Consider the following 25,358-nt stretch of genomic DNA (forward strand, 5'->3'; position numbering starts at 1 on the left):
TCTGGCGAAGGAGGAGTTTGTTATGAAAGGCTTCTGATCTGAAAGAAACAGACTGGGTGAGAAATTTTAGTATACGCAGCATTGCCCATTTTTTAATTGAGCTATTTGTCTTTTCATTGTCCAGTGGTAAGAGTTCTTTATATGTTCTGAGTATTCATCCCATATCAGGCATATGTTTCACAAATATTTTCTCCCATTCTATGGATTGTCTTTTCACTTTCTTGATAGTGTCCTTTGACACACAAGACACAAAAATTGTTAATTTTTATGAAGTTCAATTTATCTATTTTTTTCTTTGGTTTCCTGTGTTTTAAGTACCATATTTAAGAAATCATTGCCTAATCCACAGTCTCACAGATTTGCACCTATGTTTCCTTCTAAGAGTTTTATAGTTTTAGCTCTTACATTTAGGTCTTTGATCCATTTTGAGTTTGTTTTTGTATTAAAAAAATGTTTCCCGGTGCCTTTTGTTGAAAAGACTATTCTTTCCTCATTGAATGACCTTGGCCCCCTTGTCAAAAATCAATTGACCATAGATGTGCGGGTATATTTCTGCTCTCAATTCTATTCCATTGATCTCTATGTCTGTCCTCAAACCAATAAACTGTCTTTGCTTACTGTAGCTTTGTAGTTAGTTTTGAAATTGAGAAGTGTGAATTCTCCAACTTTGTTCTTTGTTTTCAAGCTTGTTTCAGCCATTCTGGGTCCCTTGTATTTCCATATGAATTTTAGGGCCAGTTTATCCATTTCTGTAGAAAAGGCAGATGGAATTTTGTTAGGGATTGCAATTTGGGGGATATTGTCATCTTAATAATATTAAGCCTTCCAATCCCCACGAATGCCGGGTATCTTTCCATTTATTTAGGTCTTCTTAAATTTCTTTCAGCAATATTTTATAGTTTTCAGTGTACACCTCTTACACTTCTTTTGTTAAATTTATTCTCAAGTATTGTATTTCTAAATGCTATTGTAAATGGAGTTGTTTTCTTAAATTATTTTCATGCTGTTCATTGCTAGTGTATAGAAATGCCATTGATTTTTGTATACTGATCCTGTATCCTGCAACCTTGCCAAACTCTTCTTGGATCTAATAGCTTTTTTTGTGTGGATTCTTTAGTATTTTCTCTATATAAGGTCATCTGTGAGTAGAGATTGTTTTAGTTCTTCCTTCCCACTATGGTTAGCTTTTGTTTGTTTTTTTTTCCTTGGCTAGATGCCCTAGCTAGAACCTCCAGTGATAGAATAGAAGTGGCAAGAGTGGGCACCCTTGTCTTGTTCCTGATCTTAGAGGGAAAGTTTTCAGTCTTTCAGTATTAAGAATAATGTAAGCTGTGGGTTTTTCGGACATGCCCTTTTCAGGTTGAGGAAGTTCCTTCCTATTCCTACTCTATTGAGTGTTTATATCAGGAAAGGGGCTGTGTCTGTTTTTGCTTGCCACTTTATCTCTGTCTAGTATTGTGCCCGGCATCCAATAACTTTTTATTGCCTGAACAAATGAAGTGAAAGGGAGAAGGACTAATAATGGCTGATCAGAGCCCAGCCTTCCCAAGGCCCTTCCTTCAACAGCTTGAGCTGTCCACACCGTTGCTCCTCACTCCCTCCTCTAAGCCTTAACCCTGGCGTGACCCATAGATTTGGGTTCTGGTATAAATTATCCCCATTTTCAGATTAAGAGTCGGGTTCAGCTCCATTGAGTGACCTGTGGGTAAGTGGTGGAGTCAGAATTTGCACCCAGCCTGGCTGGCTTCTCAGCCTGGGGTCCCGGTACCTGCCAGGCTGGGGTCCCAGTGCACTAAGCCACAGGCTAGAGGTGGGACGCCTCTCTGCGGAGCACCAATTCTACCAGGCTTTGAGGGGCAGAACTAAGGAGGAGGCTTTATTTCAGAGCAGGATGTCGGATGCAGATTCTTTTAAGATAAAACTGACTTCCAAAGGATTCCTCTCTTGCAGGAGGCCCGCGGGTCTCCCCCGTGTAGGGCCCTCACATCTGTAGAACTTACTGGTTCCCAGAATCTACCCCACCACCTGGGAGGCAAGAAGGCTAGAGATTATAACTCCTTTTTTCCAGAGGCGGTAACTGAGGCTCTGAAAGGTCAAGCAATTTGCCCAAGGTCTCAAAATCGTAATTCTCTGAATCAGATGTCGAAGGCCCATGACAATGTCTGGTAAGGGACAGGAATAGTCAGAGCCAGGAGAAGGCACTGAGGGTCAGGAGGTTTTTGTTCGGCGGCCTCTTGTCTGGTGTTTGTTGAACCGACTCTGATAGAGACAAGGGCTGACCCCTCTCAAAAGCCAGGTCAGCTTGTCTCGCATGGAGGGAGGGCAGCTTCAAGGGGGCATGGGAAGGGGCCCCACAGCCCAGTTAACAGTGCACTTACATATGTCGTTTCCAGGGGCCCCCCACAAAGGCCCATGGGTTACCTGGGGGGGGGGGTTCTGTGAGCTTCGCTGTCACCCTGCCTGGGGCCCTCACCCCCCCAGGGTGTTGAGAAGGCAGGCAGGCCTCTCTGCTTAAAGAGATGGCAAAGAGTTGCAGGAAGAACTTTCTACATCTTGTCTTATTTATTAGCAAGGAAGAAAGGCCTCTAGAGAGATTGAAAGAAACCTTCACAAAAGGCAGCTGGGACTGAGGACACTCAGTGGAGGTGGAGCTGGATCAGGATACATGTCCAGGAGTGGGGTGGGGAGTGGACAGAAGAATGGGTTCAGAGGAGACAGGATGGCATTTATTGGGTTCTTCTGTGCCAGGCATCATGCTTTGCATCCTGTGATCTCACATCTCCCAAGAGGTCGGTTTCATTTTTTTCCTTTTTATAGATGAGGAAACTGAAGCTTCGGAGGCTTTAGACACTTGCCAGAAGTCACACAGCTAGCAAATGACAGAGCCCAGATTTGAACAGAACACAGAACACGTCTGTTCTCAGCATCGGTGGCACTAAGTGAACCCTTCTGGAGGGTTGCCGGGTCAGTAGTGCGGGTCAGCCATTTGTGGACAGCTGCTAGGGAAGCATGGTGGGAAAGGGTAGGGAGCGACAGGCTCTGGAGCCCTGTAGGTTTGCATTCGTATCCTGGCTCTGCCACTTACTTGCTGTGTGACTTGGGGTCTGCTACTTTTCCTCCCTGGGCCTCAGTTTCTGCATGTGTAAAACGATACCTCACCTTGAGTTAAGAGGAGCAGATGGAGAAATGGGCATAAAGCAGCTGGTACAGGGCAGCTGAGTGTAAGTGCCGGGGGTGGTTGGTGTCCGTTTCAGTCCCTGCTCTTTACTCTGACTCACGTGAAGTTGGTCTTCTGTGTCTTCTGGACTGGGAGCCCCATGAGGACAGGGTGGCGGCTGTCCCTGTGCACCCAGCACAGGCCTGGCTTATATGAGAAGAACAAGGGTGGGACGAGGGGCCAGGCTGGGCCAGACAGCTGCTGAAATGGATGGGGATGGGTGGGGAAAAGCGCTACCTGGCCTTGAAGGGTCCCACACATCAGGACAAGTGTGCCCCTTCTCCCTCAGGCCATAGGTAGCAGTCATCACAGCTGATATTTATAAGGCTGGGGGACAGACAGTGAACATTTTACACATGGTCACTCATTTAAGCCTCAGGACCACCCTCTGAGATAGGTGCTATTACCATCAACCCCATTTTACAGGTGGTGACACTAAAGCACAGAGAGGTTAAGCAATTTGCTGAAGGTAACACAGCTAAGAGGTCTTAAAGCCAGGATTCAAATACAACTTTAATTTAATTTAATTTAAACCACTACACTGTACAAACTCTCAGGGAACAAGCAGCAAGACTCTGACCTTGGTATGAAACCAAGGACTTAATAATTATTATCCTAATAGTGACTGATGTGTTTAAAAAGCACATTATTGTATCTAAATCACTTTCATGGTTGTGATCTCATTTTATACTCTAAGCTCTCTGTGAAGAAAGTAGGACATTATTATCCCCTTTTTGCTGGTGAGAAATTTAAGTTCAAAGGAAGAAGGTTATTTGCCCAATCAATGATCATTTATTGAGCACTTACTATATACAGAGCCCTTTACTCACATTACCTATCGAATGGGCATGCAACCCCAGGGAGTAGGAATTATTGTTATTCCCATTTTCTAGATGAGGAAACTGAGGCTCCAGGAGGCAGCTTTCCCAGATCCCATAGCTTATAGGTGAGAGCTGGGACTCAGTCCCCACTCTGCCTGACTCCTGAGTCTGAGCTGACAACCACTGGGTGTTGGTTAACTCCAGGTTGCTCTTCTCAACCTCCTTGTCCCCGCCCCACCTCCACCCTTTGAGCCACTCCTGGAGTTCTTAACACTACCTTAATTAATTCTTCCTGCCTAAGTGTCTGCTCCATTAAAAGTACTTTCTGCCATGAGTTTTTTGCTTAATTATACAGCCGTTCATTGTACTTAATTGGGGAATCTGATTAATCACCATTTTATTTATTCAAATGTTCATTTGTCTGCAGCTAGTGTCTCCTGGGAGAGCCCTGTTTTGCTGAGTTTTTTCCCTGCCTGGATTGTCTTCTGCTCCACCCCTGTCTCAAGGCTCCTCTTTGGAGGGGACCCTCTTCCCAGGCCTTCTCTGCCCACTCCAGAGCCTGCTGGGGGTGCTGGTGTCTGGGGGATAGGTCTGGGGGTGGCCCAACAGTTTGGACATGGAGATCTGAGCAGAGGCAGAGTGGACATTGCCAGGAAGAGGGGAGTCCTGAGATATGGGTCCTGTCCTTAGCTTGCCAAGACCTCAGCATCTCCACCTGCTCACCCACCTCCAGCCCATGCTCCTCACCCATCCAGAGAGCACTGTGCCCAAAGCACCCAGTTTCCATGCCGCTCTGCTCAACCCTTCCCCAGCTCCTAGAAGCCAACAGGATGAAGTCCTGCTACTCAGGCCCAGATGCATCTTTCCCCAGCCTGTCACCCTCACTTCATCCATTCAGAGCAGCTCCCGGGCACCCAAGCCTTCCATACTCTTGTGCCCAGGGAGAGGGACCAACTTGTTCCAGTTTGCCCGGGACTTCCTCGAGTTTGACACTGACAGTCCACATCCTGGGCCCTCAGTTGGGGGCAAACCAGGACGTTTGGTCACCCGGCCCACACCCGGGGTTCCTGCCCATGCTGACCCACGCTCATTTGTCACCTGTCAATTTCATATTCTTCCTTCACAGACTACTTTTATCTTTTGATGTCTATACTTTGTTTTTCTATCAAAGTATTTATTATTCCTCAATGTAAAAACATTACCAGATATATATCTGGCCGAATCTCAAAGTCTCTCATAGTCCACGCCCCAATTAATTTGATGATTCTTTCTTTTCTTCCTCTTCTTCACAAAAATAAGATCATACAGATGCAAGGAGCTGGCGAAAGCCTGCCTTTTGCACCACACAGCTTAGCCCTCTTGGCATGTCACATTGTAGCTGCTGCATTGCATTCCGTGGAGTTGGAGGTGATCGTGTCCGCTTCTGAAGAACATACAGAGTGTTTCCCGTGCCTCGTGATTACAGGCAATTCAAGACCATATTTAAATATCACCTTCTCTGCAAAGCCTTCCTTGACGCTCCAGGTGGTCTCAGTTTTGTTTTTTTTTTTCTCATTACTGTCATTATTTTAATAACAATAGCTAATATTTATGGAGCACTCACTATGCCAGGTCTTTGACATACATTATCTAATTTAGTTTTCACACCTCTGCAAAGTGTAGAGACTGTTGTTTTCCCTATTTTATAGATGGGGATACTGAGGATCATAAGGAAGATAGACCCCAAGTCACACAACTGGCAAGTGGCAGAGCCAAGATCTAAACCCGGGCAGTCTGACTGCAGGGCATGCCCTCTGCCTGCTACCCTAAATCACCTTTCCAATCGGCGGATGGGAATGGGGGTGCTGGGGGCCATGGCCAGCTCAGATGCCCTCTGCGCCTGTGATGCACCAGCATAAGGACAGAGCACTTGGGAGTATTGTTGATAAAAAGTCAACTGTGCAAAGCTTGTGGTCTCTAGCTTCTGGTCCACTTCCTGACAGAACCCAGAAATTAGAGATGGGAAAGGCCTGGTGGGAAGCGGGTGGCCCAGTCACCCCAGATCCAAGGAGCAGGCTCCACTGGGCTCCTGTGGGCTGTCCTGGACCTCTAAGAGGGGTCTGCTCCACGGGCCAAAGAAAAGGAGCTCCAGGAGTGGAGCCGGAAGGGCTGCCGGGGCCTGGGCTTGGTCATAGTCCTCAGCACTGCTGGGAGGGCATCCTCACCCCCGTTCTATACAGGAAGGAAATGGGTCACAGCCACTGGCCGGAAGGCCCTTCTCTGTGCTGCCCCACACTGCCTTGCACTGGTGGGTTTGGCCCAGCTGGTCAATGGGGATGGAAGGACCCTTGGATTTTTTTAAATTTCCCCTTTGTAGCACCCTGGGCTGCTTGGCCCAAGGTTTATGCAAATTATGTAGATGTATGCGAATTAGATCCCTGCCCCGGCATTGTTCTAATGGAGCTGCAGCTCAGAGGGGTAGTGGGATAGTGGGAAGGGGCCTGAGGAACCCCCCAGCTGGGGAAGGGGTAGGGACGGGTCAGTGATTGCTGAGATGAGGGGGTGGGGTTGTCATGGAGACAGAGGCCAGACCCCAGACGCTGCCACCTGACAGGACCAGGGAAGGCCCGGATCAGCTCCCGGAGACAGTCCTGGGCCTCCCTAACAGCTACAAGCGTGGTCTCTGAGGGCCAATTACACGGAAGGCAGTGGCCAGCTGCTCCCTGGCTCCCCCCCAGCCCAGCCGAGGGCGTGAGGGCAGACTTCCTCATGGGGAAGTCTAGGAGGCAGATGGATCTGGGGCCTGGCTGTCCTGAGGAGGAGGGAGATTGCCACTCCAGGGCAAAAGGCACTTTCCAACAGGGCTGTAAGGGGTGAGATCCCCAAATGCTGGGGCATGCAAACAGGCTCAGTAGCCAAGTCTCAGAGATTGGTGTAGTGGCAAGGTAGGGAAGGGTGAGGGCTCAACCCCCAAACAAACAGGTTGGCGTCTTAGCTCTTCCATGTCCCCATGGGCAAGCCCCTTCACTTCACCTGGCCTCAGTTTCCTCTTCTTATCAATAGGAGTATAGGATTAAGAGATACGAGGCAAGTACGTGGATTAATATACAGTGGGTGCTCAATAAGTGATTCTAAAATCCTGGACTCACCCTGAGAGGTTATTAACCTCCTTCTGGGATATTTTTGTTTAGTTTTTAATGGGAAAGAACTTTCCCTGCTCTTGCCCCTCTGCCTCTACCTGGCTCTCTGGGCTGGGACGGATGTTCCTGGTGTCTGCACTGAGGAGACAGGAACTGGGTCCTCTGTACTCACCACTTATCACACAAAAGGCACTAGGGAAATGTTTGTGGAAGGTGGAGACAAGAACTGAGACCCTAGCTCTGTCCCCTCCTGCCTGGGTGACTTCAGGAGGCTCGGGTGACTGCTCTGAGCCTCCTCTGTAAAGGGGGAGCCTTCTTATGGAGTCTATCACACTAGGGCTGTGGGGAGAGGGTGCCCTTGGCTGGCAGGACCTGGAGGTGCTGGATCTGGGTGTCATCGGGCCGGGGGAAGGAAGCTGGGCTGACGACCCAGGCCAGACCACAGTGGGGTCCTGGGGAGGGAGGGCCAGGAGGCCCTCTGCAGAGGTCTCAGAACCCCGAGGTCAGTTGACTGGCAGGCCACAGCAACCCCAGGCCTCTGCAGCTCCAGAGGCTCCCCTTGTGCAGGTGAGAACACCAAGGCCCAGAGGAGGGGGGACTTGCCCAGGGTCCCACAGCACCCCTTAGAGAAGGAGGAGACCTCACTTCCCCTGAGTTGTGCAATTCCAAGCCAGGAACCAAAATTTTAAAGTATTTTCTCTTAACTTTTAAAAAATACAACAAATTTGTCAAAAATTTCTGAAATACAGAAGCACGTGTATTTAAAAGTAAAAGTCTGCTGCTCCCACTCCCCAGAGACGGCTTCTCGTAACCATGTGTGGGTTTCCCAGGCTCTTTATTCTGCATTTACACTTACACATACTTGGTGTCTTTTTCTGGCTTCTGTGTTTTTACACACGTGGAATCATATTGTTCTGCAGCTTGCTTTTTTCACCTAGCAGTGAGAGCCTTGGCCATTTTCCTGCGTCAGTACATATGGATCATAAATGACTCATTCATTCATTCATCCTTCCTTCCTTCTTTTCAATGTACTCGGCACCAACTGCATCCCAGTCTAGTTGCTCAAAGGACAATGGAATGAGATCCCCCAGGGGGATATTGACTGGGAAACAATTCCACATAGTGGGATCTGGGCTGGGACAGAGGAGGCAGAGGACTGCCGAAGACCTGGAAGAGAGAGAGGGTGTGTGTGTGTGTGTGTGTGTGTGTGTGCGCCACTGCACAAAGTGGGGGTCAGGAACCTGACAGAGCAGTCCCGATCATCAGCTCCCAGAGGACTGTGGTATCTGTGCCCAAACTTGAGTTCTCTGAGGCAGAAACCACAGCAGCTTGTTCACCACCATATCCACTGCACCTGGCCCAGGGCCTGGCACATAGTAGGGTTTCAATGAATTGAACCCCTACTAGGTCCATCTTCCCTAACCGGGCCAGAGGCTCCCTATTCTCTGTGACTCTGCTCCTTTTTTTTTAAGCAGTTTTATTGAGATTAGTTCACATACCCTACAATCCATCTGAAGTGTACAATTGCTCCTTTTAATCTCTCGTTGAGTGTTTGTTTCAACTCATGCTCAGAGGGCATTGAGGTGGGGGCAGAGCTCGGGGAGGGTCTTGTCACTGCCCCTCTCTGCTGTCAGTTTGCGTTTGCTTGCCTCCCTGATGAGGGGGTTGGCCCAGCTCATCTCCAGGGGCCCTGCCCACTCTGCTGCCTGCGTCTTCAGTCCCACTGCCTCATTTCATGGATGAGGGGCTGAGTCAGGTTTAATTTTGTCAGCTGCTTCAGAAATCCATTGGGAAAGATGGGACTTGAGTTTGGGGGTGCAGAAAAGGCCACTGCCATATGCTGAGCACCAAACTGTGCAGGCGCTGGTCAGAATGATTGACATATTCTGTCCAAATCCTCAAGACATTTTACCAGAGAGGAAACTGAGGCTCAGGGAGGGGAAGTAATTTGCCCAAGGTCTCCCGGGGAGTCAGTCACTGGGCCGGGGAGCCCTTCCCGCTTCCCACCTCCGTGAACTAACGTCAAAAAGAAAGAAAGTACCAGGCTGGAACCTTTCTCCGGAAACTTCAAGGGCGCCTCCCTCATCATTCCCCAGACAGCCTGACTTCGGTGTCTAAGGCCTGTGGCGACACGGGTGGAATTTTGGCCAGGGAAGTAGTTGACTTGCAGAATTGGCTGGCAAAGGCTTGGGCACAAGAGGCTGCTGATGGGCTTGGTGGCCCTGAGCCCAGCCCCTCCCCGCCGCCCTAGCCAGCTTCCAGGGGGCTGGGGTGAGCCCATCTGCATTATTCATCCCTCGCCCCCCGGCCCCCACCTGGTGTTGGGCTCCTGGGGTTGGTGTCTAGACAGACAAGAGCATCCTACTGAGAACAGAGGCAGCCCTGACTCGGGGCTGAAGGTTCCCATGGCAACTGCATCCCCCTCAGCTGGCAGCTACCCGATAAATAAATAATCAGGGGTGGGAGCGGGGAACTGAGGAGGAGGGGCAGCAGGGGGGCTTGGGGCCGCCTCTGGAGAGGAGAGGGATGGGTTGGGCTGGAGGTAGGCTGGGGAGAGGGCGGCTGGTAGTTCAGTGGGCCAGGTGGGAGAAGAAGGTGGATGGAGAAAAGTGGCCAGGTGTGAAGGAGATTTCCAAGATCAAAAAGCCAGGTTCTTGACAGCGGGCTAGGCATGGGGGAGGGAGCAGGAGCGCGAGCAGGACCTCCAGTTGAGGTTTTCTAACTCATGCAGCTGGACAAGTCATGGGGTCCAAAACACCGGAAATGGCCAGGTTTGGGTATATTGAGTTCACAACATCCAATATGAGCCATGCAGTGGGCATCTGGTTAAAAGGGGAGGCCGAAATATGAGCAGGTAGTCAAGTTCCTTAGGATGCATTGCCTGGGATGAGTGGATTTTGGAAAGGGACTGGGATGTGGCCTTAAGGCGCTGCCAAAGGACAGTGAGCTGCACTAGGATCAGAGGAGTGGCCAGGGAAGACAGAGCATGGGTTTAATTTTGAGTACCTGTAATGTGCCAGACACTGCCCTTGCCATGAACAATGCAGCAGTGGACAGCACAGGCGGAAATCCATGGCCTCTGGGAGCTTGCCTTCTAATGCCTGAGACCCATGGTACATGAGGAGTGGATATTATGTTAGTCGATGCTGAGTGTCATAGGAAAAGTAGAGCAGGGGCTGGGGGGTGGGCAGCCGGGAGTTCTGCAGAGGTATATATAATTTTACATAATAACTGCCTCCTCCCAGTCCTGTGAGGGAGGTACTGTGAATCCCCTCCTTTTTGTTGTCAAGGAAAACTGAGGCACAGGGAGGTTAAGTGACTTGCCCAGAGATGTGTAATCACCCAGAGCAGCAGGTCTCTAACCCAGGCTGTGGACTTTCGCCACCTGCTCAACTGCCCTGCCCCTGGTTGAGGGCCACGGTGCAGAAACCAGGGAAGAGCGTGTCCCCAGCAGGAGAGCAGGCAGTTGAGGTCAGGAGAGGTGAGGGTGATGAGAACTGAGACTCACCTCAGCAGAAACCAGTGGCCAGGCAGAAAGCCGCACTGCAGTGGGCAGGGCAGTGAGTGCAGGGGAGGGCACGGAGACTGAACAGTATTGGTTGTGAGAGATCAGGCATTCACTGGAGGCGTTTGAGGGAAGAGACTTGAGGGTGGTTTTTAGGAGCCAGCAGGAAGCATACCAGGGACAGGGAGAAATCACATTTACAGGAGAGAAGGATGAGGATGGTGTGGGCTCCTGAGAAGTCAGGAGATGGGTTCCAGAATGCAGCGGAGGGATTGGCCTTAGGTGGGCGGAGGGATTGCGCCTCAAGTAGAGTGGGCAGAAGGGAGAGAAGCAATTGCTGGGAGTGAGAGTGAAGGAGGTCCCAGGAAGGTTGAGGCCAGTGGGAAGTTCTGAAAGTTATCAGAGGGAGTGAGTTCACCAGAGAAACTTCATCAGATTGTGGGATAATAGCAGGGACCCCCTTGAAGTCCATGTCTGTGACTGTGATGGATGCAGCTTGCCCCATGCAGTGACTTTCTCCAGCAGTGCTTGGCTCCTTTGCTGGCACCAAGAAAAAAAGCAATTGAGTTCATCCAGATGTGAATGGAGACAGATGTAATGCAAAAGCAGAGGAGCAAGGGAGTTTGGCCATGGGCAAAGCTGATTTTGCAGTAAGGGATCATAGAACCCTAACAGGATGAGTTGGGATACAAAGAGAGGAGAGCGCTAAAGAATGGGAGAGGGGAGAGGGTCTGGGAGACCTGATGACTCGACCAGACCAGTCATCATGGAAGGGCATAAGCTGGGGTGGTCAGAGAGGGACCTGTTGAAATGGTAAATTTGGAGGCAGGGTAGTTACCAGTGATGATGACACAGTTCAAGAGGTGGCTGTGGATTAGGAAGTATGGAGGAGAAGGTCATGGAAGAGGAGTTTGAGAGACTGAAAGGTCAAGGTGCTGGATGAAGTGGCCCCCAGAAGGCAAAGTCAACCAAAATGATGCAGGGCCCAAACTCATTTTCAAAGAAGGAGTACGACCTGTGGCCAGTAGATGACAAGGGCAGCCATGAAGAAGGTGGCATAACAGGGCCTGAGCCTAGGGACACAGGGTTATACAGCTCTGCAAGCAGCTTAGAGACCCAGAGGACCTGAGGAACATGGGATGAAGGAAGAGCAGCAGATTCACTTGAGAGGGCTGCAGGGAAAGCAGCATCCTTGGGTGCAACATGTAGAATAGCCAAAGAGACCCCTCAGGGAAGGAGCTGAGGACATAGGGGCACTTGCTGGTTTGGAGGGGCATTATGGGGGATTGGAGTGAGGCTGGTCTGGGGAAAGCATCACGAAGGACTGTGGAGATCCAGGGTGGAGAACTGATGGGCAGGAATGCAGGACTTTGGGTCTCTACAGTTAGGGCTGTGAAGCTTGAGTGACTTGCTGTCATCTCTGTCACCCTCTGAGGAGGGTGGTCCCTGGGATTAACAGTCAGGAGATTCACCCTATGTGGCTGGGGTCTGCGTGGGCTGGGGTACTGACAGGCCCAGAAGCTGTAGGCCTTCCCCAAATCCTCTAGGCTGCATTCATGACAGAGTTGACTATAAAGTGATGACTTTGGCCTCCAAAAAGAAGTCTGACCATTGCCCTGGCTCCTAGAAAATTAACTTCTAAGTCTTTGGAATTTCCTCTGTCTTTCATTGTTCATGGTAAGCCCAGGACCACCCTGTGGCCTTGTGGTGGTAGCTGGGAACACCAGGAAGACTAACCATGTGATAAGAGGGTCTGGGGTTGAGCCAGGTCAGGGCTGTCACCTCCTGTCCTCCGGGAGACAGGGGGCTGCAGCTGGAGCTCAACCACATGGGCATTGATTCCACCAGTCATGCCTACACAAGGGAACCCCATAGAAACTCTGGACACTGGAAGCTCAAGTGAGCTTCCACAATTGATAAGACACATTGCTACGCTGGGAGGGACATATTCTGACTCTAGTGGAGAGGACACGGACGCTTGCATTTGAGACCCTCCCAGACCTTGCCCCATTGATTCCGATCAAACCAGGTTCTCTGCCTCAGGTGCATAACAGCCAATCTATGACACCAGGGTTTCAAAGCCAGAATGAGTTTATTACTATGTGAATCAAGGAGAAGAGATGACGTGTAAGCCTAAACTCTGTCTCCACCAGTCTAAGGAATTTAGGGTTTTTATGGATTGAAACAAGGGGAGGTGGAGTGGTTACCATGACAATAACAACTATAAACAACTACAGTTTACAAAATGTAAAGGAGTGGAGTTAAGCTAAAGTAACCATTACAATAACAAGTATAAACAGCTATAGTCCCATGTAAAGAAGTGGGACTAAGCTAGAACTAAGAGAAAAAAAAATTACAATAGTAAGTATAAACACTGTAGTCAGCAGTTAGTTCTGGGCTGACTCAAGTTCCTTCATTAATAAGTATTAGAGGGTTATCTTTGTGATCATAAAACTCTAATGTTGTAAAACAGGATAAGGGGTACAAGAGGAGCCTGTTAGAGGTTTTTACAATCACAAGATAAAGGTTATGTGGTTATACAATCATTATCAAAGATCAAGACATCTGGGTTACAATTCAGTGGCTTTCAGTAATTCCAAGTACTTTCTTTTGGCTATTCTACAATATACTATAAAGTAAGAAAGGGGCTCTATATGTAGTGATTCAGTCATCCTCTTTATTGTTGATTCGTAATTTCTCAGTCACTATGTGTCTCCTTTTGGGCTTTTGCTTATTTGTATCATGTCACTATAATACGACTATAATAGTAAGCATAGCACTTTCAGTGAGTTCTGGGGAGTTCTAGTGAATTTTCAAACCTGAGGGAACCCCCAAAATTTGTAGCCAGTTGGTCAGAAGTGCAGGCAGCCTGCGCCCCCGAACCTTGCAACCGGAGTATGAAGGGCAATTTGGTAGAGGGCTGGCCTTTATCCAGCGGCATCTGCTAACTCCGTGGAGTTAGAGTCAGAATTGAATTGAACTGCATGGTAGTTGCTGATTGTAGTTATTAAAATGGCCCAATGAGATTTTTATTTAGGAAGAAGCACCCTTCTCTGCCAGGGGGAGGCTGGAAGCTGGGAAGTCAGGCAGGAGGCTGCAGCACTTACCCACTGGAGATTCCAGAATCCCGGGTCAGGCAGGTAGCCGGACCTGGCTTGCAGGCTGTGAGCAGGTACAGTTATCTCCGAAGGTGGTTTTCTCTTTAGTCACATGAAGGTTACTGTTGCCTTCACACCATTCCTCCCAGCAACACAACAAAGACACACCAAAGCCAGTTGTGATTTACAATCAGCACAGCCCTCAGATTATCATTTCTAAGCTAGTGCAACCAGATGGGGAAGACGTTTCTCCTATTTTGTTGTTCTGATTGTTAATTAGCTGCATGTCACTGCTGCACAAATGGAAGTTCTGGGATGTTTGACTTGGTTTTCTAGTTGAAAATAACAGTAACTTAAAAATTCAGATTATTTATAAGATGCTGAATTTCTTTCTTTTTTTTTTTAACACACTGAATTTCAGTTTTAAGAAAAAAATACAGTTAAATCTATCTCTGCAGGCCCATTGGAGGGGGAGGCGGCATCATCCAGGCCTGGGTTGTAGCATTGACTACTTGGGTTTGTAACTGCAGCCTCCCACCCATCTCTTCCAGCAGACTCTGAGTTCCCAGAGGGACCACGGCTTACTCACTTCTGCACCCAAGTGACCAGCACAGTCTCACACAGACTAAACATTCTATGAATAAATAAATGATGCAGACGTTGGCTGGATGGATGTTGGATGAATGGATGTTGGATGAATGGATAAGGGGAAGGGTGGGGAGGAATGGGTGAATGATTGTTGGCTGGGTGGCTGGAGGGAGGCTGGACAACTCCTGAGAGAGTCTAGAACAGCCAGAGGTCCATGTTCGGTGAAAGGAGACTTCCCTTTGGACCAGAGCACTCAGGGAGGTCTTTCTAGGACAGGGGGGGAGTGATCTGCCCTTTGTAGACCGAGGAGACTTGGAAAAAAGGAAAGGAAGGTGAGATTTCAAGTGTTGTGTCAGCTACCTGGGGCAGGAGCTGACAGAGAGAAAAGGATTGAGCCAGATCTTGCCGAGCCTTCAATGCCAAACCAAGAAGCTTAGACTCTGTCTTCTATTAATTAGCCACCATTTATCAAATCTAATTGTCCACTAGTTATGTGATATCACCATGTCCTCACAACAACTTCTCAGGGGAGGGATTTTCTTCCCTATTTATGGTTGCAGAAATAAGCTCAGAGAGGGAAGTGGACTTGCTCCAATTCACATTGCTAAGCTGGAATTTGAGTGACTTCAAAGCTTCGTTTTCTTTTTAAAACTATCCCGTGCTGCTCACTCTATCATTGAGATCCTGGAGGACACAGGGGTTCTGAGCAGAGGCTGGGGTGGGGTGGGTTGGTAATGTCACGGATCGGGTGGGCATCTCCCCAGGCCCCCCAAGCCTGGGCATCTCTGTCACAGCCTCCCCCTCCATCCATCCTCTCATGGGGACCTCCTTCGCTAGGACCAGGTGCCAGCTGAACCAAGAGCATCAAGCTGGACACCGAACTACCTGGGATCCCTTGGCTTTATGGCCTGGCAGAGCCAGAAGTAAGAGGGATGAATAGAAGTTGGGGAGGAGCTTTCAGAAGTGGGATCAGCATGGCAGTGGGCCCTGGGCAAACCTGGGGAGCTCCTCCCCGAGGGTCGGCAGACCATTGAAGTCACACCTGGAGGGGGCTTTACGGTTCACCTAGTCCAGTGCCCTGTGTGTACAGAAGATGAGCCCAAGACCCGGGGGGAAGGTGGCCTGTCGAAGGACACCCAGGAGTCAGCCGCAGATCCTCCATCAGAACCTGCACCTCTTGACTCCCTGACCAGTGCCAAATGGGAAGGATGGTATGTCTCTTGCCAAGATGAGACAGGTGGCAGAGAAAGACAGGATGGCTGCCTGGCTCTGCCACCAACCTGCTGTGTGACCTTGGGCAAGTCACTTCCCCTCTCTGAAGCTGTGTGTTCTCTTCAAAACAAGGTAATTATCCCAGCCCTGCCTTTCTGGCAAGGAGTATCCAGTGAGAGATGAACTTGGAAAGCTCTTCACAATCCGCGTAGCCCTGGGAGGGGAGCCACTAGCAAGAAGCAGGCTGGTGCCAAGTGGGTCATTGCCAGGGTTGGACCTGGCACCACCAGGCTCCCTTAACAACCCCTTCCCAAGCCTGCAGCTTCTTTGGTGTCTGCCAAGCTTTGCCATCTGCTTGGCAAATCAACTCTTTTCTCCTGCCCTCCCTGTTAGGAAAAAGGCTTCTGGTATCTACTCATTTTATCAGAATTTTCTCTCTCCCTCCCCAGCCAGACTCTCTTCTCTCTCCTTCTATTTTAGTTAAGACTCCTGGTTTGCAAGTGATAGAAATCAGAGGTTTCAAAGGAAAGAGAATGAGCTTTAAGTTATGGCTAGATTCAGGACCTAAAATGATGCCATCAAGACACTTCCCTTGCTTGTGCACACTGGCTCCCTCATTCTCTCTCTGTCCCTCAAGTGTGGCTACCACCTCAGGTAGGCTGTCCCCTGGAGGTGACAGAGATAGCCACTAGCAACTCCAAGCTGACAACACACCCACTTAGATATGCTGGCAGATAGCATCTCTCTCCCAGTTACTCCAGAACAATCCAGAGCAACTCTCTTGGCGGGGGATATGGGGTGAATGCCTTTCCCTGCACCATCACGATCCTGGGTTAATTTGGCTAGTCCTGGGTCTCACACCCACCCCAGAAACTAGAAGTGAGGTCAGCTCCATCAAGCAACAAGGTAGTTCTCTAACAACAGCTGGATTCCGGCAGCAGAAGGAGGGGTGTTGAACAGTCAAACAATAGGTATCTTGGCATCTTTGTTCCTAAATGCATCAGCTGAAAGATCGGACCCAGCTGCTGGGAGGAGGGTATTGACTGATTCCTGTATCAGTCAGTTTCTGCTGCATAACAAATCACTCCAAAATTGAGGAGTTTAAAACAACCATTTAATTGGCTCATGATTCTGTGAGCCAACTGGGAGATTCCCTCTGGCCTGGGGTCTCCCTGTTGTCTGTAGTCAGCAGGCGTGTCAGTTAGGAGCTGAACAATCCAGGGTGACTCCCCACTTGGATGTTGATAGTTGAAGGGCTGCCAGCTGGGGTGCCCTCAGTTCTCCTCCCCTTGGCCTCTCGGCTCCTTCACAGGGTGGTCTATGTGTTACAAGTGAAGCAAGTGGGCAAGCTCCAATGCAACCACATTTCCAAGCCTTGGCTTGCATTGTGTTGCTGAAGTCCCATTGGGCAATTACAAGTCACGTGGCCAAGCATGGAGGTAGTGTGGGAGACACTGCATAGAGCACGGATACAGGGAGAGGAAAAATTAGAGGCCAATTTTGCAATCTACTCCAGCTCCCTCAGGGAAGGGGAGTGAAGAAAATCCCTTTTCTCTGTGGTCCATGGGTCCTGGAAGAATTTGTGGCCAAAAGCAACCTCTAGATAGGTGTAGATAGGGCGTCCTTGGAAAGGGAGACTCAGACATAGGGGCTTCCCTGGTGCCCTCCCGGGCCATGGCTTGGCCCTTGCCTGGGCCCTGGAGAGGGGGCTGGATCCTGGCACCCGTTGCCACCGAGCTCCACCTGGGAAGGTGCAGGAACTTGGGCAGGAGGCAGGTGTTCTGAACCCTGGCTGGCACCGTCCTTCATCCTCCCTTAAAGCAGGTGATCAAGGATCATCTCTACTGCCCTCCCCCAGACTTACCCTCACTTCCCATCATGCCTTTGTAATGAGGGGCTGGTATGGCCTTGAGACTTGTGTACCAATCAGACCACAGTTGTTCATCACCATGGTAACTGGTGTCACCTACTCCACAGGGTCAAGGAAGAGTCCCTGTCCTTTTAGGGGGTGATTGTGGCCTCAGCCTGCTCTCTCCCCACAGGTGGCTGCACTGGAGCGGCAGATCTTCGACTTCCTGGGCTACCAGTGGGCCCCCATCCTAGCCAACTTCCTACACATCATGGCCGTCATCCTGGGCATCTTTGGCACCGTGCAGTACCGCTCCCGGTACCTCATTCTGGTACGGCTCACCCGGCTCCTCTCTGGCTCCCCTCCTCTCCCCAAGCCTGCCTCTCTCTGCCCTGCCCACACTTCCTTGTCCTTCAGCCAGAACCGCCCCCCCTCCCGGGACCCCAGACCCCTGCTCTGTCTCGGCTCCAGCCCTGCTGGTACAGCAGAAGCCCAAATCCCAATGCATCTCTGTTCAGTGGAGACAAGGTTGGTATTTCTCCTAAAGAACTTCCTAAGGAAACAATCCAAACATTAACAAGTGATATCATTTAGTGAGTGCCTACCACGTGCCAGGCACACTGCTCAGAGTCACAAATGCGTTATTGCATCTTGATGACAGCCCTCTGAGCTACATCTTACCATCTCCATTTTCCAGATGAGGAAACTGAGGCACAGAAAGGTTACAAGGCTTCCTAAGGCCACACAGCTAATAGGTGGCAGAGCCAGAATTAGAGCCCCAGATCCAGAGTGGAGGCTCCCACCAAGTCACCATGCTGCCTCAGTGGGCCCTGCGAGGGCTGAGGGAGGGAGGGGCCTCATCTTGTTCAGTTTCTCAGAAGCATCTTGTCTGCTGGTTGCCATGATTTGACCCCTGCTGGTGATGCTCATTGGAGATCTGTTCCAGAGTGGCTGGTGTGGCTCTGAGGCTAGCGCCCACCTGCACTCCAGGCCCAGGAGTCGGACTGTGTCCCCAGCTCCCCACCACCACCACCCTTCTTCCTCATCTAAGCCCTGCTCCCTGATGGTCTCGGTCAATGCCTGTTTTAAGCTAGACTCCCCTTTGTCCCATGCTATTTCTCAGTGACCTATCCACATGTCTCTCTTGAGGGAAAAGGCTTTTCAGTGGATTTACTACATAAATGCCTGATCCCTCCAGTCATAGCACACACGCCATGCTGCCACCAAGCCCACCCACACTCATTCCAGGGCTTCTCCCCCTCCCATGGCCGGCTCCCAGGGGCAGGTGAACAAGGCTTCCAAAGCTCCCTCTCACCTGAGATAAGAAAATCCTCTCTCTAGTTCTCAGAAAAGCCCCAGGCCTCCCTGAAAGCACCACTGCCTGCCAAGTGGCAGCCACTGAAATTGCAGGCTTATGAACTTAGGTGGAAATAACCAGCTCCCAGACCTACTTTAACCTCCTCCCTCTTCTAGCTCTTTGGCCGTGGGAGGGGTGCTGTTCTCCACAGAAGCGGCCACATCCAGGAGGTGGGAGAACTGGGGGCCAAGGTCATGGCACTGCCATAAGGATGCTGCTCCCACAGCCTCCCACCCAGCCCTCTCCCTCCAGCCAGGCGGAAGGGTTGCTGGAGCTGCAGATTGACCCGTGTCACTCAGGCAGGTGTGGTTTACAGAGCAAGAAGGGAAGGGGTGGAGTCCCAAAGTGAGAGCAACAGGAATCCAGGCTGGGCTCCCCCCTTTCCATCTGGGGCCCTCACCCTCCCACCCCTCGAAAAATTCCAATCCTCTGCCTCAGGTCTTCTGACATCCACTTCCAATTACAGGCTGTGAGTCTAACCTGCATCCCTTCCTGTAAGCCACTTTCCTTTAGTTGTGACTCCACCGAGTGCCTGCTCTGTGCTGGGCACTGCCGTTGCACTGGTGAAATGGGGCGAAGCCAGGTCATTGCCCTCAAGTGGTTTACTGCCTGGGAGCATGTTTATAAAGAGGGTCATCCAAGATCAACAAGCCCCCAGGGAATGTGTAAAAAAGCTCCCAAGCGTTCCCATCCCTAATGATTCAACAATCAGTAGTTCTGGAGTTGAGACCCAAGAACCTGCATTTTTAATAAACTCCCCACGTGATTGCAGACATTCCAGAGACTACTAGTCTAGTGGGTTTGTTCTCTGAAGTGTGGGATAGAATTAACAATCCGAGGACTGGGGTTTAAAAGTGCCGCTCTGCCTCTTCCTAATTGTGTGATCTTGAACAACTTCAATCTCCTCTCTGGGCCTTAAAATCAGTTATCTCTGAAGAAGGACAGTGACTACTTTGCAGGGCTGTTGTAAGGACTGAATTTTGGATGTAAAAATGATTTGTAAACCATAAAGTGCTCCCCTATAAAGCTCCCCTCAGTGCTTGAGCTCCGTCTCCACTGATACACCCCATCCCCATGCCCCCAGACCCTCACCCTGATTCCTCCTCTCTGCTTTCCCCAGTATGCAGCCTGGTTGGTGCTCTGGGTTGGCTGGAATGCGTTTATCATCTGCTTTCTACCTGGAGGTTGGACAGCTGTCCCAGGTAAGCCTCAGCCTAGCAAGTGCTATAGACAGAGCCCTGACCTTTCCCATTCCCTTCTCTGAGCGTGCCTGGTGTGACATGGGTCTAGGGCATCATATCTTAGAGAGACCTCCTTCTATACACCCAAATAATCTGTGCTCCCCAGTCCCCCACATTTTGTTTCTGGCTTCCTCCACACTTCTCAGAAACAAAAGATGGAAAACAAACAAACAAACAAAAAGATGGAGCAGATAAGGCCAAAGAGTAGTCAATGTGGAGATAGACTGGGGAGTCCCAGTTGATCACAAATTCAGTAGAAACCAATAGTATATGTTGTCCCAGAAAGTGACTTTTAGGCCCCATTAATAAAAATAGAGTGTTCAGAGCAAGGGAGGTACACTGGCACTTTCTATGCTTAGACCACAGAGAGTTGGGTCCAGTTCTGATCATTATTTTTCAAAAGGGAAGGAGACTAATTAGAGTTTGTTCAGGAAGAATTGAGGGAACAATGCTATATGCAGAACTAATTATCAAAGGAAGTGAGAGCATTTACCTTGGAGAAGAGCCAGAGGGGCTCAACGTTCATTTTCAGCTAAGGTAAAATTTTGTGAATAAGACTGGCTTTGTAGTTGCACACTGCTAGATTCAAATCCCACCTCCAGCATTTCTTTGCTGTATGACCCTGGACAAGTAGCTTCACCTCTCTGAGCTTCAGTTTCCTCATCTATTAAGTGGAGATAATTGCAACCTTAACTTCATGTGGTTGCTAAGGAAATGAAAGAAGATCATGCATCTAAGTGCTTGGCACCTAGTAAGCACTCAAATGAGTATTTGTTGGCCACCATAATGAATGAATGGCTCGATAAATATGTGGATGCCTACCCCTGTTTAAGAACTTCTGATCTAGGCCAGTCTATTTTCCATTTAACAAATGAGGAGAACAAGGACTAAAGAGAGGTTTGCCCAGGATCACACACAGGGAGAGCAGTAAAGAGGCTGAATAGGCAGAGAAGGGGCCTGTATTGAGGAGTTCACCAATAAGTGGGGAATTGGACCCAGGTCACTGTTAGTGTCCCTTCTAGCCCCTGAAATTCCTGGGCTTCTGTGGGTCAGCACCAGCCCCTTCCAGCTCATTGATGGAAGAGTAAGGTCTACACGGTCTTCAAGCGCCACCTATTGGCCAATTGTGGACTTGCAGATGCAGATTCCCTCCGTAACCTTCAGTCCAGGTGTGAAGTAGGCCTTATATAAGGTTCCCTGAGGCCTGGGGAGTATCTCCCTCTCCTCCCGGCTCAGTATCCCAGGCCCCTCTGCCCCCAGGACCGGGATTTCATCATGACCTTCAACACGTCCCTGCACCGCTCCTGGTGGATGGAGAATGGGCCCGGCTGCCTGGTGACACCTGTCTTGAACTCCCGCCTGGCCCTGGAGGACCACCATGTCATCTCTGTCACCGGCTGCCTGCTTGACTATCCTTACATCGAGGCACTCAGCAGTGCCCTGCAGATCTTCCTGGCAGTGAGTTTTCCTGTCCTGTCACCCCACACACACTCCCCCATCCCAGCCCTTTTTTCTAGCCTTGGTAGGAGGTGATGGTCCTAAGTCTTCTGGCCTGCCTGGGCCTGTTCCATGTCTTGTATCACCTCCCTTCACCCTTGCCCCAGCCCCCATGCAGGGAGTGAGCCAGTCTAATGAATAGGATGAGACATCTGACCATGAGTCATTTGGTCCTGCCTGGGCTTGAATCTCCAGTAGACCTGCTACATGACCTTGGGCAAGTCACTTGCCCTATCCAAGCTTGCTTTCTTATTCATAGAGAGGAATGACAATAACCACCTCATAGAGTTGTAAGAATAAAGTAAGAGAGTGCTGGTAAAGTGCCTAAGACCCAGAAATAGCTCCAAACTAGTGAATAGGGTCCCATTTCTAGAAGAGTCAGCTCTCTTCTAGGCACTTTGCACATAAACACCTAGTACGGTTTTGCCGACATCCAACTGGAAAAACTGAGGCTCAAAGAAATAAAGTAATGACTTGTCCAAAGTCTCCCTCTCAGAACAGAGAATGGAACCAGGTATGTTTGACTTTAAGGCACAGTCATTTAACTTGCAGTTGTTGTGAGTTTGCCTTCTTCCTGACCTCCAAGCTGGGGCAAACAGGGGAGAAGAGAGATTCCCTCTCCTCTTTCCCTCTCTCATGCACCACTCCCTCCTCCAGCTGTTCGGCTTCGTGTTTGCCTGCTACGTGAGCAAAGTGTTCTTGGAGGAGGAGGACAGCTGTGAGTACGACTCCACTAGGGAAATGGGGAGGCCTGGCAACGCATCACCCCGAGCCTTCAGCACCCTGGACAGAGACCCACACCGGACGGCGGGAGGGGTGTGGGGGTCCGCATAGCCAGCCCAGTCCATGGCCCTAGCACCGCCCCCATACTCGCCCCACTTAGGCCCTGCCCATTGGAGGGGCTCCACAAACCCCACCTCTGCCTGGCCCCGCTCAGTCTTCCGATCTCATCCCACCTCCCGCCAGGGAGTCCTGCCCCTTAAGTGTCCCCAGCCCGGCTCCCTAGAGCCTTCTACCTTGATCGCCCTGCTCTTCAGGCTTACCCTCTCAGGGTCTTGAAACAATCTGGGCCTGGCTCCCCGCGTCCAGACACTTAACAGGCCCCGCCCCGCCCCCAAGGCCCTGCCTGGGGTCTGTTCCTCACGGCCCCCTCTCCCCCCGGCTTCTCTGGCTCTGCTTCCTACCCCTCAAACTCTTTCCTTTCAGACCTATCCCCTTTAACTCACCCCCCTACCGGCACACCCTAATCTCCCCCTCCCCGACCCCTACAGTTGACTTCATCGGTGGTTTTGACTCCTATGGTTACCAGGCGCCCCAGAAGACGTCGCATTTACAACTGCAGCCTCTGTACACGGTGAGTCATGGCGCGGAGCAGGGTGTGGTTGGGAGACTGGGCGTTAGTGTGGTGGGGAAAGAAGGGGAAGATGGAGGGGCAGGACAGCCGTATGCCTCCGCCCGCATTCTTTCGGGGTTCGCTTCCCTAACCTGCCTTTGTTTCCTCCAGGTCGGGGTAGCTTCTGCCCTGCGCCACCCCGGCGCTGCTCCCTCGGCGGCTGAACTGACAGCCCCTGCGGCCAGATCGGGCCAAGATGGGCAGGCGCGCCCCCTGGTGGCTCGCGGACCAACTGCAGCCTGCGCCGGCTCGACCTGGGTCTGCAGCCTAAGCAGGACCTGCAGCCTTGGATTTCGCCCTTCACGGCCCGGACTTCAGGGGCGGGGCTGGGCGGGGGAGGGTGGATCGCGGGGTTTGTATTTTTTTTATATCAGACTTGGCGTGCGCTGAGGCCTCCTTTCCTTCTCCTCCAGCGTCTCTGTTTCACCCTTCACCCACCACTGTCCCCTGTTCAGAGACAACTAGACAGACAGACTCACCTCATCCCACCACACATCAGCCCTGGGCAGAGATACCGCGAACTGGGAGCAGGAGTCCTGGGTTCTAATTGCAGCTCCATCACTGACTGTGTGACATCTCGCAGAACCCTTGCCCCCTGTGGGCCGCATCTCCCCACCTCCGATTACCAATTCCGTAGCAGCCTTCCCCTTTGACTCAATGCCCTGGGCCAGGCTAGGATTATAATTTCCATTTTGCAGCTGTGGAAACTGTGGCCCAAGATGTGGCGTGATTTGCTTGAGGCCACACAGCTAGGCTTTTGGTAGAGCCAGGCCTTGAAACACACTGCACTTTCTGTAGTGTCAGACTCCAAAAACCAGAGGCTGGTCTGAGTTCCATTTCCAAGCCCTCTTCCAGCTTGGATCCTTGAGAACTGGCACATTTTCACCCCATCACCCTTGCCAATGTCTCTCTTAAAGCAATATACCTGTTCTCTTGTCGGGAACCAGACGGATGGAGCCCAGAGCCCTGAATTCAGTCTGCCTCACAAGGAAGCCTTCCGAGGCTCACCCTCTGTCCACCCTTAGCAAACCTCTCACTCACTCCTCCAGTACAAGGGGGCCACGGCTCAACCACCCCCCACTAACTTCTGGGACCTTGAGGCTGGATCTGCTGCACCCATGATCCCCTAGCCCGTCAGCAACTTCACCAGTTGAAAGACCAGCGGTTCCTGAATGAAAGAGGTCTAGTCAGTGTGGCCCAGTCACCAGTGTGTACAGATCACCAGCATCTGCCACTCTCCAGTGTTCAGAGGCCATCTCTAACAAGCCGAGAAGGAGCCCTGAAGGGGCAGAATAGGGGTGTGGGTCATGGGAGAGATTGGGAGGGCCAGCACCCCCATCATTCCTTGGAGAAGAGTAGAGGCATGAACTCATTCTCCCTACCTCCCTCCACTGCCCCCACTGAGGACCCTGTGTTCTGTGCACTGTCCCCAGGCAGGTGGCTCAGGCCTCATCATCTGGGTCCTGAAATGGGAGTGGCCCTGGATTATGAAGGAGGGTGCAAGGCTGAGGGGAACAGGAGGGAAGCCCAGGTGGGGCAGATGGTGTGCACACCTGAGCCCATTCATGGTGACCACTCCGTTCCTCATTTTCCATCCTTGGTTCTAGTATTCCCTACTTTCTAAGACCAAAATGTCCTGGAGCTAGGGTGGCATCCCCACACTCACCATCCCATCTGCAGTGCTATGCCAGGGAGCCAGCCCCGTGACTACCTCTGGCCACCAGAGGCACTGAGGTCCCAGGTGTCTGTTCAGCCAGCTCAAGAGGGAGACAGTTCCTTCAGACTTGGCCAGTTCTTGCCTCCATCTCCCTCTCCTACTCCCAGTCAGCTTTCATCTCTTCCCATCCCCACCCCCGCACCCCCTTTCTACTCAACGGGTTTAGCCACTAGTGCTTTGAAGCCTTTTGTTTTTATAAGACAAGTTTGCAAAGGGACAAGTTTCTCTTCTCACTGGGACCTTGCAAGGTGGGGAGTGTGCCCCTGGTTTCTGTGCAGGTGGGTTGATTAAAGATGGTGTTTTCTTCTCTACCTTCTTGTCCTCCTGCCCTGTGAGTCAGCAAGACCTTCTGAGGGTGGGCAGGGCTGGGGTCAATGTCATTATCATTATCATCAAACATTCCTGGGCACTGGCTTGTGTCTCTGGCTGTGTCACTTTGGGCAAGTCACTCTCTCTCCTCCATACTGAACACAGGTTGGACTAAAGCTGTGGGTTTCCTAAATCTAGCTGCACAATCCTTTGGAGAGCTTGCTACTTATTTTTCTGATTAAGTGCATTTTAAGTTTATGCTTCCAAATATCCTTTGCATCTTGGCTCTACCCTTTTCCTGACAATTCAGCTTCCTGGCTTTGTATGAGTTGGCAGAAAGTGCTTGAGAAATGGATTCCTGCATCCCACCCAGGACATACTGGAATTTTTCCTAGGAAGACATCCCAGAAATCAGTATTTTTAATTATTTTACCT

At 50.7% G+C, this 25,358-nt stretch overlaps 1 protein-coding gene across 1 annotated transcript in view; it reads left to right on the plus strand.

Annotated features, from left to right (window-relative positions):
* Window positions 1-23,141, plus strand: part of NKAIN1 (sodium/potassium transporting ATPase interacting 1) — a 41,744-nt gene extending 18,603 nt beyond the window's left edge. Inside the window, 7 exon segments of the mRNA XM_037817894.1 lie at window positions 17,603-17,740; window positions 19,887-19,937; window positions 19,939-19,968; window positions 21,268-21,465; window positions 22,162-22,222; window positions 22,776-22,858; window positions 23,010-23,141. Of these exon segments, the coding sequence (XP_037673822.1) occupies window positions 17,603-17,740; window positions 19,887-19,937; window positions 19,939-19,968; window positions 21,268-21,465; window positions 22,162-22,222; window positions 22,776-22,858; window positions 23,010-23,018 (570 nt within the window). The 3' untranslated portion in view covers window positions 23,019-23,141.
* Window positions 23,142-25,358: the final 2,217 nt, after the last annotated feature.

Source organism: Choloepus didactylus, chromosome 2 (assembly GCF_015220235.1).
Source record: "Choloepus didactylus isolate mChoDid1 chromosome 2, mChoDid1.pri, whole genome shotgun sequence".
NCBI lineage: Eukaryota > Metazoa > Chordata > Mammalia > Pilosa > Megalonychidae > Choloepus > Choloepus didactylus.